General features: G+C 42.8%; 1 protein-coding gene across 1 annotated transcript in view; it reads right to left on the bottom strand.

Moving 5' to 3' along the window:
• Positions 1 to 1,331: 1,331 nt before the first annotated feature.
• clmna (calmin a) overlaps positions 1,332 to 17,534 on the bottom strand; it is a 43,350-nt gene continuing 27,147 nt past the window's right edge. Inside the window, exons 2-13 of the mRNA XM_084380706.1 lie at positions 16,670 to 16,731; positions 14,615 to 14,710; positions 14,377 to 14,460; positions 14,196 to 14,288; positions 11,521 to 11,717; positions 11,223 to 11,416; positions 10,789 to 10,871; positions 8,502 to 10,670; positions 6,064 to 6,242; positions 5,242 to 5,332; positions 5,078 to 5,130; positions 1,332 to 3,879 (exon numbers count right to left, since the gene is read on the bottom strand). Of these exons, the coding sequence (XP_084236832.1) occupies positions 3,756 to 3,879; positions 5,078 to 5,130; positions 5,242 to 5,332; positions 6,064 to 6,242; positions 8,502 to 10,670; positions 10,789 to 10,871; positions 11,223 to 11,416; positions 11,521 to 11,717; positions 14,196 to 14,288; positions 14,377 to 14,460; positions 14,615 to 14,710; positions 16,670 to 16,731 (3,425 nt within the window). The 3' untranslated portion in view covers positions 1,332 to 3,755. The remainder of the gene's footprint in view (positions 3,880 to 5,077; positions 5,131 to 5,241; positions 5,333 to 6,063; positions 6,243 to 8,501; positions 10,671 to 10,788; positions 10,872 to 11,222; positions 11,417 to 11,520; positions 11,718 to 14,195; positions 14,289 to 14,376; positions 14,461 to 14,614; positions 14,711 to 16,669; positions 16,732 to 17,534) is intronic.

Genomic DNA, 17,534 nt, shown 5'->3' with positions numbered 1-17,534 from the left:
ACCTCCTTGTGTGTGTGTGTGTGTGTGTGTGTGTGTGTGTGTGTGGATCTGCCAGTATAAGTGAAAACAAAGACACACATCGGGACACTCGGGGTTTAAAACATGTCATTTATTGCACTTGACTGGTGCTGTTCAAACAATTAGAGCGACTGAGGTTCACATAGAAGACTGAACGGATCTGCTTCTACTGGGTCAGTCCTGGAAGTGTTCTGGTGGTGGTGATGGTGGTGGGTTGGGGGTGGCTGGTATGGACGTGCAGCCATGGTCACTGGAGAAACACACACACATGCACACACACACACACACACACACACACAGTCTACTGTGTCCTTGCAAAGACCTTAAAGTGCCTTCCCTTGTCCCTCAGCTCCTGTCCCGACTCTGAGGGACGACCACAGTACATCAGGTCCAGCTGCTGAGCTCACCCACTGTATGTTGGACTGAATCCATCTGTGCTTGATAACACTGTGTGTTCAGCAGGTGCGGCTGCTGAGAACCCAGATATAGTTTTACAATCTATATGTTGATCTGGTGCAGACTGACACATGTCCAGAGGTTTGGTCATGAACATTAACTCATTTAAATCTAATGCTAATAAACTAAAGCACCAGTTTCACTTAACTCAGATCTAAAGTCAGTTCTGTAACTAATATGACCTCAACTCTCACCTCAGTCTAATCCTTATCTAATCTCAGGTGTTACACTAGAACATAAAGTTAAACCTGTAACTTAAAACTGACCCTAATTCTGTGCTCAACTGTAAACTCTACATGGTTAATACTGCAGGAGTCATTATTCTAAAATGATTGTGTCATCGTCAGAAAGTAAATGAGCCCTTTGTTAAAGTGACAACTGGCTGAATGTCTTCTGTAAAACTGAGCTCTGTCCCACTTCCATACTGACACACAAGACTTATATATATATATATTATAATTATGTACTAAGCCTTCAGGCAGACTTGATTTTAACATGCCTGTCTTTTAGAAATGATTAAGGTATTTGTGATGTCACTGAATTACATTTTCACATATTATATCAAATAGACAGCAAGACAGTACATTAACTGAAGGACTGTGTGTAAAGTGGAGTATTTCCCTTCATGCCACAATGTTTATCTGATAGTTCTGTTGTTACTAGTTAACCTTTCCGCTTAAGATTTAAAATTGGAAAACATAATAAGCTTATTAAATATATATACAAAGTAAAAATATGCAAACGGAGCATTAAAACCTGCCGACACTTGAACAATAAAATGCAACACGCACATTTATGCTCCTGTCACGATCTAATAAAGCTGTACACATTAACAATCAGTCACAGGGGTCAGTAAGTGCCAGATATGAACTTTTATTTTAGATATGTTGGGTACATGTGCAGATAATACTTCTGGAGCCTCCTCACGCAGACTTTTGAATGCAAGACTTGACGTTTACCTGAGCAGCAAAGAACTGTGTGAACGTTAAGAGAGAAGATGGTGGAAGCTTCATGTTCACGGTGTGACAGCTGGCTGTGGGAGAAGTTGACTGGAAGTTTGTTTTGAAGTGTTCAGGTTCAGTGTGGAGCTGTGTGCAGCGGGTCAGTGTGGACCTGTGTGCAGCGGGTCAGTGTGGAGCTGTGTGCAGCGGGTCAGTGTGGAGCTGGGACACAGCTCCGGTTCTCACAAGGATAAAAGTACAAAAACACATCCACACACACTCTTGAGATGTGGCTGTGCTGTCGGGACGACCCAGTTGGTGCTGGACAGGAATGAATGGCTTTTTTGCTGCTCCTCAGTCAGAGGACGGAGGAGCTGTATTATATTCAGTAAACAGACACGTCACCAGCGGTCGGCTGGCGTGGAACATATTCACTCTGTCTTAGTGCTTCACTGCAGACATGGTTCAAAAATAACATAGAAAGATATTTCATTGTAAAGCGTTCTGTTTCCACTGGCAGGCTGGACAAGCAAAGCTCAGTCGCTTAAAACATTTCTTTGTCATAAAACTTTTTAAAAATCCATTCATACATCTTATGAGCCATAAAATATTACAAATACATGTTCTGCCTCCACTATTATACAATGTAGTGATAGAGCTGGCTGAGGCTTCAGTACAGGAGCTAACTACACTCTCTACATGTTAGAAACAAGAGTTGTGGTGAGTTGTGTACTTTCTATTCAACACTATCTTTGGCAGTTTTATTCCTTTAGTCAAGTTCAGCAGATCCACAGTCCACCTTCATCCAGGCTGATGAGTTCTGGTTACATTAGTTCAGGTATATCAGCCCAATCAGCCTCATCACAGGCTTTATCAGATATATTCCTGTTTTCATTCTTCACTATCTCCAGTTTTTATCATCAGCCTGAAGCAGTTACACTTTTAACATCTCCATCTGGGTTAAATGGCTATTCAGATAGGCAACTGTGCATCCATACATCCAGAGTATATACTGTATCTATCTACAGATCAGAGTGTGCTGTACAGTCATATAGTCTTAAAGGTCAGCTCTGTCAGCTCTGCAAAGCAATGAACCACAAACTAAGTGTTTTTATAAGAGGAGCACATCTGCAGCAGTTATCAGGCCACTGTGTCCTGAGACTTCACAAGGAACACGCTCATATTTTGAAGGACATGGCTTTGTTATGAGAATATTATAATGTTACACAGAAACAAACATTATTTGCTAGAGTAAATAGTAATAATGAGCATCGTCATAGTAAGCATGTTGAAAATAAAGTGTCAACTTTACAAGAAAAGTCTTCATATTGAGACTAAAAGGTCTTTTTTTCCATTTTCATTTTTCTCTTCATTAATAATGACTCTTTATAACATTCTGACCTTTTTTCTCATAACAGGAAAACTTTATTCTTACATTTATAAAACCTTTGCTCACAAAAAATACCACTTAAAGAGGCTACATGTAAGAATTTTAGTTGAAAACAATTAAAACTAAGACGATCAACACAATGTGAAGAAAAAGCAGTTTGAACCTCACGATGTGACCTGTGTATTGAGATAGGGTTAGTGTTACCGCTAGCTGCACGGCTAACTGAGCTAACTAGCTAAGGGCAGCTACAGTTAGCGGTGACTCAGGTGATATACTGTCCTCTATTGTTTTAGTATGAATTCAATCTATAGCCAGTTCTTACAAATTGCACCTTTAACTGTAATGAGTTTAACCTTTAATATGAGCTTTTCCTTTACATTTACAACTACTTAACTTTAGTCTTAAACTATTATTACTTTACTTCTCTGAATCATTTATTCTTGAAATATTATGACTTTTCCTTGTAAAATTACAATTTATGTTGCAACTTCATGATTTTATTTCTGAAAATATTACAACTAAAGTCTTCAAATTATGACTTTGTATCTTGTAACATTATGAGTGTTCTTACAATTCATAGTATTCTGACCTTTTCTCAAAATATACAATGTTTTTCTCAAAAATCCCAGACTTCATTTCCAGCAGTGGTCCTGATACACTGTACAGATTACTTCAAGCCACATCAAAAGCTGAAAAGCAACAACCTATAAAAGCTGCAGTAGTTTAAAATACACATCTTTAAATGCCTTCACTTGATCTGAGTACAGTCAGTGTGATGAAAGGAGAGAGTAGAGTGGCAGTAGAGCTGTGTGCGTGTGTGTGTGTGTGTTTAAGTGATGGTGCATTAAAGTTTATATATCTGACTATATTCTCTTTATCCTGTAACTATGTATGTGTGTGTGTGTGTGTGTGTGTGTGTGTGTGTGTGTGTGTGTGTGTGAGTGAGTGTCTCAGTGCTGGAGGTTCAGCAGCAGGCTGGGCAGTGTCTTCAGGTCCATCTGAGGCAGCAGCCACCAGCAGTAGAGCAGCAGCCACAGCAGCAGCAGCAGGTACAGCTCCCAGCTCTCTCTCCACCTGCACACAAACACACACACACACACACACACACACACACACACACACACACACACACACACACAGAATAAGGTCAGAATACAGTCAGCGAGATACATAACATAAAGAGATGACTGTGAGCAGCCCTGCAGCCACCAGGTCACAGTCATTAGTCAGAGGACAGACAGAAAACAACACAGTGAGTCTGGATCGATTCTCATGTGTATTTTGGGTTTCCTCATGTGCTGTGTCCCAGTTAAGGAGCCGGGTCGTCTGCAGTTTGCAGTTCAGCACTCACTAAGTCACATCTAGTCGACAAACACTAAGGACAGAACCAGAGGAACCACAGAACCAGAGGAACCACAGCAGCCCTCAGTGTCAGTCAACAGCCCCAGCTGATCAGCTGTTTGATGATGCAGTTAATATGTGGGTATATGTTAAATCTGTGAACTTGACATATTTAACAGAATCTTGCCTTTAATCTTTGTTTCGACAGCCTGACACCCATTAAACTAACCAGCTAATATGTAATAAGCAGAATGATGTGTTATAACAGAGGAGCTTTGCTGTCAGTCCATCAGCGTCTTGGCTCTGAGTGAGGACCACACTCGTCTCACACAGCTGGACCTCCCACACCTGGTTTGTCCCTGAGCCAGAGGTGAAGACAGGAGCACAGTGAGGCGCACCTGTCAGTCAGCACTGATGAAGTTACAAGTAACCACAGAAGCACGACACAAAGCTTTCTGTGTGTATTTCATGATACATGTGTTTGAATATACCTGGTGGTTTCTACTGAGGTTAGCTAATGAACGCTTCTTCATGTCTTCAGCACCTCTTGACTTCATGGATGAAGAGAATTATGATTACATCTCTATAAAAGCCTGGAGGATGGCAGGATATAAAACAACAGGGACTGACTGCAATTATCTTTTCTACTGATAAAAACCTCTGGCAGCACTCTGTAGTGAAGGATAACACATGATGTACCAAAAACTGCTGACATCCACTGAACTGTAAATCAAACCTATACCAGTATCTATAGCAGGACTTCTAAGCCTGTGTGCCAAGTATAAATCCATGTGTTCAATATCTGCTTACTCTACATGACTCCAACGTGTGAACACATGTGACTACTAGTGGACCACTACTTTGTAGAAATGTGTAGCCATTAAAGCCCTGTGCAGTATATATTATAACTAAAGGAGAGAAAAGTTCTCACCAGAGATCAGAGTCTCCATTGTCAGCTCTTCTGGCCGCTGCAGGCTGATTGTCCTGTGAGTGTGGAAAGATGAAGAGCAAACACTCAGTATACAGTATCAGACAGAGTGTTTATCTGAGGACGGTAATACGTCCATAGAGAAGGAAATGAAGTGTCAAACCAACCGTGGACTCAGTGAAGCGGAGCCCCTTTCTGTGCCGGAGGACTGTTGGGATCTGGCTTTCATCTTGTCTGCTGGATCTTAGAGTGTCAATCCTGAAAAGACAAAATCCATGAGTTCAGGTGTCAACAGGAGAGAGCAGGTCCAGGAAATGCTGTGGTAAGAGCACCTAATGAACACCATGGACCTGGTCCAGATTCTGATAGTATGAAACCAAAACTAACCAGAACCAGCCCTCCCTGCAGACACTCTGTCTGTTCACTCTGCACAGCCCAGAGCGACTCTGAGGATGAACGTGGTGAGTTCACAGCCCAGAACATGTCTCAGTTTTTTAATAACAAATATTTGTATTTTCAGTGTTTCACACCCTAAACTGTAAGAAATACAATGACTTGTTTAAGAACACATCAGTGACACAAGTAGAACAATGACTGAACTTTGACATTTTGTCTTCTATTTTACAACCTGGTTCCAAAAGCGTTGGTAAAACATAGAAACTAAATGCATCATTTGCAAAAGAAACTGTGCTTAACAGTTCTCTGTGACCATGAACAGAATCAAGCTGGCTTGCATTAATTAAACTGCCCACATTAGTGTCTGCAGCCCTTCTGTTCATGCTACAGTCTCTCCACCCTCATAAGGCCTGTCTTATTTCCCATCACCAGCCTACACTGATAACTTTGTTCAGTACATTTAAGGAAATATCTGAGCAAACCGAGAGAGGCCGGGTCAGAGCAGTCCCATCCATTGCCATAACAGTGGTTTCCTCCAGGGTCCAGTGTGTTTCTCAGCGCACTAGGGAGCGGACTAAGAATAGAAAGCCTACCTCACGGGCTCCGTGCTTTCCCTGGCAGGGCCTGAGATCTGCTGCTCAGCCTCGCTGAGATCGCTGCCATCTACTGGAACATCACCACCCCAGAGACCTCCTGTCTTCTCCCCGGGCAACAAACTGTGTTCCTGGGGTTCAGATGCGTTGTCAGTCTCCTGGTTGGTCTTGATGATCATCTAATAAGAGTGAAAAACAACAACAGAGTATTTTAGCACCTTAATAACCTACAGGAGGAAAATATGGCATCCAGTGCACGTCCCACTTGCAAGTTTAGCACGAGTACGATGCAAACCTGCATACTGGTCTTTCTGTACATAGTGTGGGTCATCAGTCAGTCACTGATGTCCAGAGCAAGACATTTCAGCAACTACTGGCCAAACTGCCAGAGGTCCACAACAATGACATCTGCTGTTACTTTAGTCCTGGTCCCCAGAGGATGAATCAGTTTTGTTCGACCTTTTCCTTTACCACTACCGTCAGACCAGAACTGTTTACAAAGTGTTTCTTTTAATGGGCAGATTGCCTTGAAAGATAATGTTGCTCTGTAGAACAACAACACCTTCTGTTTTGAACACTATGAGTAATGTGGTTCCACCCTCAGGCCAACACTTGCAGATTTAATCAGCTATCTCATTTACACCCCACAAATCTGCATTTCCAACACCAAGATTGGCTGCATCAGAAAATACTTGTAATTGTCTGACAACCATAACCACTTACACAGTGACTGGTCAAGTGTCTGGTGGTGTGGAAGTAAGGATTTAAACGTCTCTCCTGAGCTCTCTTTTATTCAAGTACTTCCATCAATTTACATGTGAACAACCATTTACAACGCCTTGATTGCCTTCAAGGAATGACTGTCCGAAGGCGTGCACTGTTGTCCCTGTCATTACCCTGTTTACTCTTTGTCTTGTGACAACGTCATAAAAACAGCTTTGTCTGAAGCCTGCTGAAGACTCGTTTAGAGGAAAGATCAGGAGAAAAAACATAATCTCATGTCCTTCTTATCGAATCTTATTTCAACTAAAGTCTCATTTAAGAATATTTTTACAATCCACATGTCCAAATGAAGAATAACAAGTTACAACTTTACCACGATCATCACAGTGTGACATCTTGACTGTGAACCCTGAGAGCCATGATTCTGATTCTAAAGTGAAATCACTGAAATGAGAGAGGCAGCTGTAAAAGCTGTTGTTATAAAAAAAGAAACCTATTTTCCAAGGAATCGTGACAGCCCTACTGTGAAGATGTATTTTTTGAAAAGAATGGGATTTAAATCTGGTAAAACACGGAGACAATCAACACTGGATGGCTCAAACAAGAGTTTAGATAATTGTCCCCACGTCTCTGAATTGTCATTTTGCCACTCCTTGTAACTGCTGGTTCAATCTTTCAGGCAGTATTCACTGTTTGTTTAACTTTGAACATCCAGTTTTTCTTGTCAATTATTCATAATTACAGAGAACATTTGCATCATCATAGTGACAGTCAAGCTTTCCAAGAACATCAGTGAACAGAGTGATGGTGTGACAGTGGGTGATGAATTATAACAGGTCATCTGGTCATTAGGTGAGATACTGTGGAAGTGTGAACTGTCACATTGCTTCATGTTCCTGTTTGGGCAGTCACACACACACACACACACACACACAGAAGGTTGAAGGCAGTGTTTTCAGAGATGCATGCTGAGTGTCAGGATCCCACAGTTTTCCATCCTTCCTGCTGAGACCTCGTGTCTTATTGCCTCTAACCTCTTTTGTCTTCTTAAAAACTCAGGTTTTGAGTTCAGCAGCTTATAAAACTTAGTCCTGGGTTCTGTACCCTGTCTGATGTGCATCCTAACAACAGTGTTTGGACATTTCTCTGTTGTTTGCTAGCAGACAGAAATGACATGGTGCACCTTCACACAGTACAAAGTCAATGGAGAGCACCAAATTGTTTTTACAATTAATGACTTCTTGCTTCTTCACAGAATTTTCTGTTGGTACCCCACCCGCCATTTTAGAGAAAACTGAAATGCAGAGCAAGAGTACTGTTCACATCAACTCTTGACCAACACTTCATGTCACTCCTTGACACATTTTGTTTGTAGGGTTTACCCCATTTTGCTGCACTACGGCCAAAAATCTCTACAGCCATGATGATGATGGGGCTGGTTAAAAAGTCAGGGGATCACCAAAGTTACTCTTATTCATTCTGTGGAGAAGATACAGTAAAAACATACGTAGCAAATTATATCACAAGCAAGAAGCTGAGATATTCACTCAAAACCAAAAATATCAACTTCATCGTAGTGCGAAGAAAAAAGTAATCAGGACTTATCCTCTGAGGACTAAGATTAAAATTTAAAATGTAATGTCAAGTGGCACAAGTATATATGTCTGATATTTAAAAAATAGTTCAGTCTTGACCAAACTGCTGAACAAACTTACATCTGCATCGTCATTCTCTTGGACAGAATCCACTCCATTCCTGAAGTCTTCACCAAGCAGGGCGAGTGATGGGTCATCTGGCAGAGTCTCTGAAGTCGGCGCTGGCTGCAGAGGAGATACACTCAGAACAGATGGCCAACTCTGCATCTCAGTATCAGGTGGCTCTGAGAACATGGGCTCCTCTTTGTCAGGGTAGAACAGATCCATGGGTTCAATTGGGTCACCAACTAAATCGTCTGTGGGAGAACTTCGATCAAAGCCTGTATAAAACAGTTCCATGTCTCTGGACACACTACCTGCGGTACCATTGTGTTTGGAGTCGACTGGATCCACAGTGTTCTGCTGCGTGGCAGCCTCTTTGTCAGACAAGGTGCGACCCAGTCCGACCTGGCGTCCATCCAGTTGGGTGGTACCTGTCTGAGAGTCATGCTGAGGAGACACACATTCCTGTTTGACTTCACTTCTTTCACTGGTATCTGTTGTGTCTGGCCCACATATGTCTGAGTTTGATGATGTGCTGATGTTGTCATCCAAATGTCCACTTTTAATATCTCTTATTTGTTCTGAAGGAATCTCGACAGGGGTTTTGTCTTTATTGTCACTGGAGTTACAGCTCGATTCATCTGGATTTTGAGGGCTGTTAACATCTGTGTCAGATCCCTTGCTGCCAGCTGCATCTGCCTGATGTGCCCCATCATCCCTAGCATGACCTTGTCTTTCTGGGTCACATGTTCCCTCTTCGTCTGGCTGCTCTGGCTCACTGGAAATAGAGATCAGAGGGATATTCATGCCGGTACTTGGGTCCAAACTTGTTTTTGAGGCTCCATCTTGGTTGGTTGGATGTGCATTTGCTAAAGCATCACAAGTCTCTGAGCTAAAGCTTTCTGGAGGATCTGGGTATTCTTTTAGAAATCCTTCACTTGCTTTGTCTTCTGTTTCTCCAACCCCTTCATCCCTTTCCTTTGAAATCCCTGTCCTCTCTCCTGACTCCCCTCTTGTCACGTCTGAAGAAGACTTTGTTTTCTGACATTCGGTTTCCACTTCAACTTCCTCAGATTTATTTCTCTCATCCTGACTTTCAGTTCGACCATTAATTTGTCCTGCATGGTTTTGAGCATCCCCGCTGAAGTCCACAGCTTTCTTTGAAGGTTCTCCAGTGCTCTGTTCAACACTGGTTTGCTTCACAAGTTCTTCACAATGGTCAGAGGGTGGTAGCTCAGTGTTGGAGGCCAGTAGGGACTGGTTAGTTATTTTTTTAGTTTCAAGGAGATCTTCAACACCAGAGTTGGCCAGTGCTTCTGCATCAGTCAGTCCAGAAGAAGGTTCTTGTTCTCTGGGTACTTCGCCTTCATGAAGTAGACTTACTTCGCTATGATCAGGTACCTGTTTAAATGCCGTGTCCTGGTTGTGCTTCTCAAGGTTGGCCTCTTTCTCCCTGGCTACTTCTGCTTCCTTTTCCCCAGAATCCCCTTGAATTCTCTCCTGCGAGCTCTCCAATGTGCTCATTGAGTAAATCCCTTCATCAATATACGAGTCTGTGATCAACTGATCATCAGGGGCTTTATCCTCCGTGGATGGGACGAATCCTTCATCGAGCGCGGTGATCTCTACAGGGGTTGCACGGTACACATCCCAGGCTGTTCCACTGTCACACAAAGAACTGTCACTTCGGCTCTCACAAAACTTCTCTGGCGTGACCCCAAACTCGCTCTCCACCCAGGAGTCTGGTGAGCCGATGGCAGAGTCTTCAATTACTGAATCAGTGTTGACAGACTCAGGCACTGATGAGCCAGTAGGTGAGTGAGTGTAAGACAGTTGTGGGGAGTTAGAGGTTGAGTTGATTAAGACCTCACTGGAAGTTTCCTTGGGCTTTTCGACCATACTGTTGGCAGTGTCCTCCATATGGGGGGAATCTGCCAAGAAGTCCTCACTGGACCATGAGCGAGCTGCAGTCCGCCTGAAGGAAGATGGCATGGTGCTTCTGTCTTCTGACACAGAGGAAACCAAGATTTTTGGTGGAGGTTGGGCAGAGTCCCTCTGGAACATATAGGACCTCTCCTTCACTCTGCTTCTGTTAGCACCATTCCTCATGTAGTCCAAGTCACTGTCACGGAAGTTGAGTCGGCACATGGAGATGCTTCTTTCAATCACCTGGCTGTGCTCTTCCGGCTGAGGAAGAAATGAAGAAGTTGGTAGAAATCTGTCAGTGCTCACTTTCAGAAGTTGGTGATTTGTCCAAATCTGATGTTAAACACATCATCCACACACTGTAAGAAGGGACTCTTACCTCCTCTATGCCGGGGAAGTGCTCCAGGAACTGCGACACATATGTCATGATTGATTGCTCATCTGGTGGGCTGATAGCGACATCTGTCCAGACAAAAAACAATTAACACAATGGCATTTTACCTATAGCCTCCCCAGTCAATAAGGCCTCCTTCTCACACTTATAATGTCCACCTTATTACGTAAAAGTGCTGCAATTTTACATGGAGGTCTCATGGCAAAAAAAACCCAATTAGGTTTGTAAAATATGTCCGGAATTCAAAGGTAGCTCCAGAAACAACTGACAACTTCTGCTCTTTGCTGTACCTAGCTATTGTTAGCTACTTGGCTCATGACTCAGTGAGGAAAATACACTGTAAACGTGGTTCATCATGGTGTTACAGTTCAATGTAAACAGGAACCAGATTTATACAAAGATAGCTATTTTCTTGTTACCCTCAGGCTCCAGGAGGCGTGGGATACCCAGGCTGTAGTGGGCTATCCTGAAGGCGTCCTCCAGATTCTCTCTGGCGGTTCTCAGCAATGCCTTCCTCATGTCCACTAGGCTGGAGTCAATGGACTTAATGACAGCCAGGAAGGCCAGACCACTTGTCCAGCTCTTCCCAAAGTCCTGCACTGCCACACTGAACCTACAGGACGACAGGATATATTCAGTGGACAGAGTCAGAAATCAGAAATTGTTACATTTTGTTAGACTTCACAATCTTTATTGAAAATGACAGACCACACTCACTTGCGTGTTCGCTTCTGTACCCACTGCAGCAGTTTCTTGATGGCCCTGCCGTGTTCTCGCATGGCCGTGGACGCCGACTGTCTCTCATCAGACGGCGTGCTGCAGAAGGACGTGTCAGAGTCGGAGCTGGTGGGGATGGACGACAGGCTGGAGGTGGAGGGGAACTGGCTTCTGATGTTCCCGGTCAGCTCCTTAATCTGGAAAGCGTTGGATTATATTCCGCTTTAGTCGACTGTTTTACCTGTCTGGTCAGCTGTTGAGTATCAAATTCATCCATGTCTCTTCAGCAGATCATTTACCCAAGTGTCAGCATAAAACACTTTTTGCTGAACTAAAATCATTTTTAAAAAAGTTATCAGCAACCAAAACTTGCTTATTGGGTTACTTTCATCAGAGTGTGAGACTGACCTTGGACAGGTATAAAGTATCATTGTTGTGGCTAGAAATTCCTTGAAAAGACTACAAACAGACGAAAGGCCAAGTCAAATTCAAAGCCATTTAAATACTGAGAGGATCTTTTCAGAGCCGAGTCATTCATCTTCGAGAGGAATTAAAGTTTACACCTACAATCAGTTCATTCATAAAGGTCAGTCCTGCTCAGCCAGTCAAAGCAGAGTCACTGCAACGTCTTCTGTGGCACAAAAGGAGCTTTTCTACAGTCTGAGAAAATAACTCTTGTAAATGTCACACTTGAAGACTACAAATGTATAATTTAAAGCTGGTCTGACAAACCCGGGATGGGTATCACAAGCCAGCTGACAAAATAAAAGGAATTAGAAGCTTCTTGCGCATGTTATCATGCAACATTAACCATCAAGTAGTTGAGTCCTAACAGGTTAGAATCTGGAATCTTAACATGCTAAAAGCACATTTACACATTTACAGAAAGCAAAACATTCCAGTGATGTAACAGGAAACAAGACCCCCTTTATTTCTTGTATATTTATGCAATATCAAACCACAGACTGGTTTCGCTTCACTCCCTGTAATACTTCTCTCTTTTTCAAACTATTATTTGAGTACAAATAAAAAAATAAAGGGGTTAGTAGATTCATCATCCTGAAGTGGTCAGCCTGGCATGGAGTAACCACAGAAAAACATTACAGCTAAGCAATAGCCATGTGACAGCCAGGTTATTATGGATCCCACTGATTTTCTTGTAAGACCCACCCCACTCCATGTCTAATTGGCTTGCATCTATTGTTTTCATATGATGAAAGCCTTGATAGCTTTGTGGTCCTGCTACTCCATCCTAAATACATCCAACACATTTTTCAACACGAGAAGGCAAGAAACGGGGTGGAGTTCAGCCGATGGGGGCCTTCTTCCCATCAAAAAAACTGACAGAGATTTTTGCGGCCCTGGTAGTTGTCAGACAACTGGGGGATGAATTTACTGTTTAATCACACCACAAATAACATAAGAATAGCTAGCTAGCATGCTATTTTCCAACTGTATGTTCAGTGGTTGTCTGGTATTAATAGGTTGTGTCTGTGTTTTTCTTGTGGTTGGTTTGTAAATCAAACAGCCGGCAGCGGGGCTGATACAGCAGATTGTGAGCTGTAGTTTCCCCGGTAAACACACCGACCCCTTTAGCTGTCAGTGCTGCAATGTCTCTGGATTCATTAGTAAACCAGCAACTAGGCAGCCCGCCTATGATTTAACAGATTTAACAAGAACAGAGACTGCAACCAACCAAAGTGACCAAGTAGAAGTAGGGCAGGAAAGAAAACCAGTGGGATCCATATTAATGTACCTCAACTTAGCCAGAAACCTGAACAGATACAAGAGCCACGTAAGTGAGTGACTTTCCATTATCCATGTGAAATAAATGGGGCCATCACTTTGTTAAGTACCTTTTACTATCGGATACTGGCTTGAAACAGAATACAGGCCTACACGCAGGTATCATGGAAAAACATAAAAGAAAGAATGACGAGAGAGAAGCCAGTATGGTCAGTGGAAGCTACTGCTCCCAATGTCTATCATTAGCACCTACGTATTTATTTATTCATTGTCTCATTCTCTGCTATTAATTGGGCAAAACAAGCTGAGAGAGTACATGGCAGAGCTGAGGTGAAACAACAGAATTGTTGGGGTTTAGTGATAAAGGCGAACAGTAGCTGTTACTTGTAGGTTTGTTCTGGCTGGCATGGGTTCATTTTATCAGACACTGTGTGTGTGTGTGTGTGTGTGTGTGTGTGTGTGTGTGTGTGTGTGTCAGACACAGGTGATGTTGCCCATCAGTTGATCTGAGTAGATTATAGACAAATGTCTGTAAAAGGTCCTGACAGGCGCTCAGTGTATCTTTCTCATTATCGCTATTAGTCCCAGCTCAGACCTGGCAGTGTAGACAGTTTGATACTGTGGAAAGCCTGCAGAATGAGAGGACAGTCTGTGTGAACTGCAGAGATAATTGTTTCCTCATGGTGTCTGTCCAAAGCATTGAACCGCATTGTGGATTACATAAACTACTCAGCGAGCTGCACTTTGATGGGCTTTTGTGAATGGAAAATCCACAGACTGTGAAGTAGACACTTTATTCTTACACTTGACCTCATTTTGAGTGAAAAAAGGGGCAGAACGGAGGGGAGATAGAAACTCAAAGAACAGATAAGAGTAGATGACGAGGTATTAAATAAGAGCATAGATAAAACAGGGGCAAAGCAGATTACCTGAAAGAAGAGGATGATGTTCCAGATGAGTCCCAGGATGATGGAGGAGTTTCCATCAGCAACATCAGCTGCATCAATACTGACCAGCTTCACCTGAGGTAACACATATATTTGTTAACAGTTCAGCCAATCAACAAGCAGCAGGTAGACATGTCTTGAAGCTACTTGCTGTGGTACTCACATTTCTCTCCTCCAGGAAAGAGAGGACCTTGGCAATGTTGTTGAGTCTGAAAATACGATGGGAGGACTTTTTGAACCCATGAAGCTGCAAATGATTCAGAATGACAAAGGTGTTATTGAGTATTATAAAAATGATCAACCATATCAGCTCCTACCAGCACTGCTAAAGGAGCTACTATTATGATTATTGTGCACAATGCTATACAGTTACATGTGAAAACAAAGTGTCAGAGTCTGACCAGCTTGCAGCCAGAGAGCTCCTCCAGCAGGGCCATGAGGATGTGTCCATCCTGTATGTCTCTGAACAGGTCATGGACCTCGATGGGCGGGTCACACTGAAAATGGAGGCAGAGAAAGAGAGAGCACAGAGGTGAGAGGTGAGAAGAAGAGCTGCAATGATGAGGTAATCAACTACACAATCAAAAAAAAGTTTAGCCAATTAGCAACCATTTTGATAGAGACACGCAGCTAATAAGCTAGCTAGCTGCTTCAGTTCTGGACTCTGGGGTGCTCTGTTCTCTAAAAATGTAAAAACTGTCAGCAGCAGTAAATTGTGGTAGAGTAATGTGCTGATCAGAGGTATGAAAACAGGCTATTGTGTCACAAACGGGGAAAATGTGAAAATCATGTATTCATTTCAGGAATGGACCCTCAATGGACCCTCAGGGCCACCATCATTTCCTGTGATCTGTTCCAAAGATAACATAAAGGGCTAAATCAGTGCTACGATCAACGCTGTGACAACGTCTCTAACACACCCTGGAGCTGAGATTCAACACCTAACATGACACTCAGTAGCTTCTATCAGCACCTGTCTGTCACCAAAACTAATTAAAATCAAAATCAACACAGTCATTTCTGTATGCTGTCAGTAACAATGAGGACATAAGTTGAGATGTTCATGCTGTGAAAAATGTATGTAATCAAATACACCGACAGATGCCACTAAAGTAAACTGTGCATATTTATCTTTACCAGTCAGTCAGTAGCTCCCAGCATGCACTGCCTGAGTGTAGTCTGTTATCACAACCAGTCGTTACTAACTCAGACATGTGAACGTGTCTGGACATGGTGAAGGGTTGAACAGTGGACGGGAGGTCGGGGGTAAAGTGACTGGAACTTTCCAAGATAACAGAAGACAAATGTATGATTGTCAATTAGTGGGTCAGAGATTTGATGCAGGGCCAAACAGTGAGTAAGACAAGAGAGGCTCATTGTGTGACAGAAAACAAAAGATCTGATCAGACGCTCAGACTCAGCTCACACTGACTCACCCCTGGCTGGGACTGAAGCCAGGGAGGACAGACAGGCTCAGGAGTGAAACTCCACAGAAACACAGTACAGTGAGTCGCTGTGTCTACAGGTACAGGTGTACTGTGACTATGGCAGGCAGGGAGATGTGCAGTCATTCAGTATGTGCAGACTATCAACACTACACATGAGTGAGAGAAGAAACTGATTAACCATTTAAAACAAGATAAAGCATTAAATATTCTCTGGTTCCAGTCTCTCTGCTTCTGGATCGTTTGTTGGAGAAAACAGGACATGTTAAGAGGTCAGGTTGGACTTTATAATGACATTTTATAGATGAAATACTTTTAAACAATTAGAAAAATAACTCACTCATTCAAAAATCACTCATTCATCTACAGTATTAAATCTAAATATTATATGATGACCATTTATTTCTAATTTATCCATTATATTATCATGCATTTATGTCCCCTTTGGGCCTCCATACGTCCCCTGTCTGCAGCCCCATTCACTGACTGGATTGTCATTGGTTACCTCAGAGCATTTCTCCAGGCAGCAGAGGAAGGGCCCCTCACCCACTCAGCCATTGTTCACATACAGCAGCTAGCTGGGTGGTGTGGAGCACAACGACCACCTTGGGTTGCCAGACCTGTAACACTGTCACTGTTGTCTCAGATTAACACTTTACTGCCTAATAAAACTTTAATGCTGCACAGAGGCGGCTCCACAGAACCACATGTATAATTCACAGAGCAGGAAGGAGCGACTGCAGCGGTTTACGTACAGCACGTGTCTCAGCTGCAGTGCAAACACATACATGAGCATGAGGAGTAACTCAGCATCACGACACAGTCTGTGGTGAAGATGGAGCGGGCCTGGGTTTCAGGGTGGAGCCGCAATAAAAGAAAGAAATTGTCTTGTTCCACCGAGGTAGTAAATGAAGAGTCAGCGAGCAGCTCTGTAATGAGTGAGTGTGCAGACTGAGCGTAATTACTGTTTCTCCTCTCTGCAGTCACAGCTTCATGAAACTATCCACAAACCTTCTCTAAATGTAGGTTCATCCATCGGGTGAAGGTCCTCTTCTGAACCACTTCTCTTTCAACTGCAACACAGAGGGAGAAGAAAAACAAGTTCAGTCGTCAGGAAACTGAAGCCAGTGAAGTCGCAGTACACATGAGACTGAAGAAGAAGTAGACAGGGAGCATGAATCACCTCTCGCCAGAGGCTCATCACCACAACAAAGACACATCAGGAGAAACAGTGGGCATGCACACACACACACACACACACACACACACACACACACACACACATGGACTCTCTCTCTCTCTCACACGCAGACACTGTTATCTAACCATCTCTCACACCTCCTGACAGAAACATCAGTTTCATTTTGATACGTTCAACAGGACACACTTGAGTTGTAATAATCTCCATACTGTGGAGTGTGTGTGTGTGTGTGAGGCTAATAATCAACTGCGGGACTAAAACAAAGAGTCAGTGCTTCAGTTACTTGAACTGCTGCAGACTCGGGCCAGTCCAGATGTTTATACAGATTCTTATGACAGGTGGAAGCACTGGTCCACACTGGAGCTGCTGGAAACAGTCTTTTGTTTCGTGTTGTATAAATACAATAAAGTGAATGTGGATCTGAAGCAGACCATAATAATGGTGCTGTATATCAAATACAAAATTAAATGTAATATTTGTTACGTTACGCGGGGAAAGTTATCATGCTATTTACTCAATTCTTATTACTTTATAAGCAGATTATGACATCATCAGTTGTGATGACATCATCAGTTGTTATGACATCATGCACCAGAACATTATCCACATTGTTACATCATGAGTTTCTACAGCTAGAAAATGATTCAGTATCACCTGATGATACAAACATTTGAA

This window comes from Pagrus pagrus, assembly GCF_965226575.1.
Source record: "Pagrus pagrus genome assembly, chromosome: 18".
Classification (NCBI taxonomy): Eukaryota; Metazoa; Chordata; class Actinopteri; order Spariformes; family Sparidae; genus Pagrus; species Pagrus pagrus.
The sequence above is the reverse complement of the archived record's forward strand: the minus strand, read 5'-3'. Positions and strand labels throughout refer to the sequence as shown.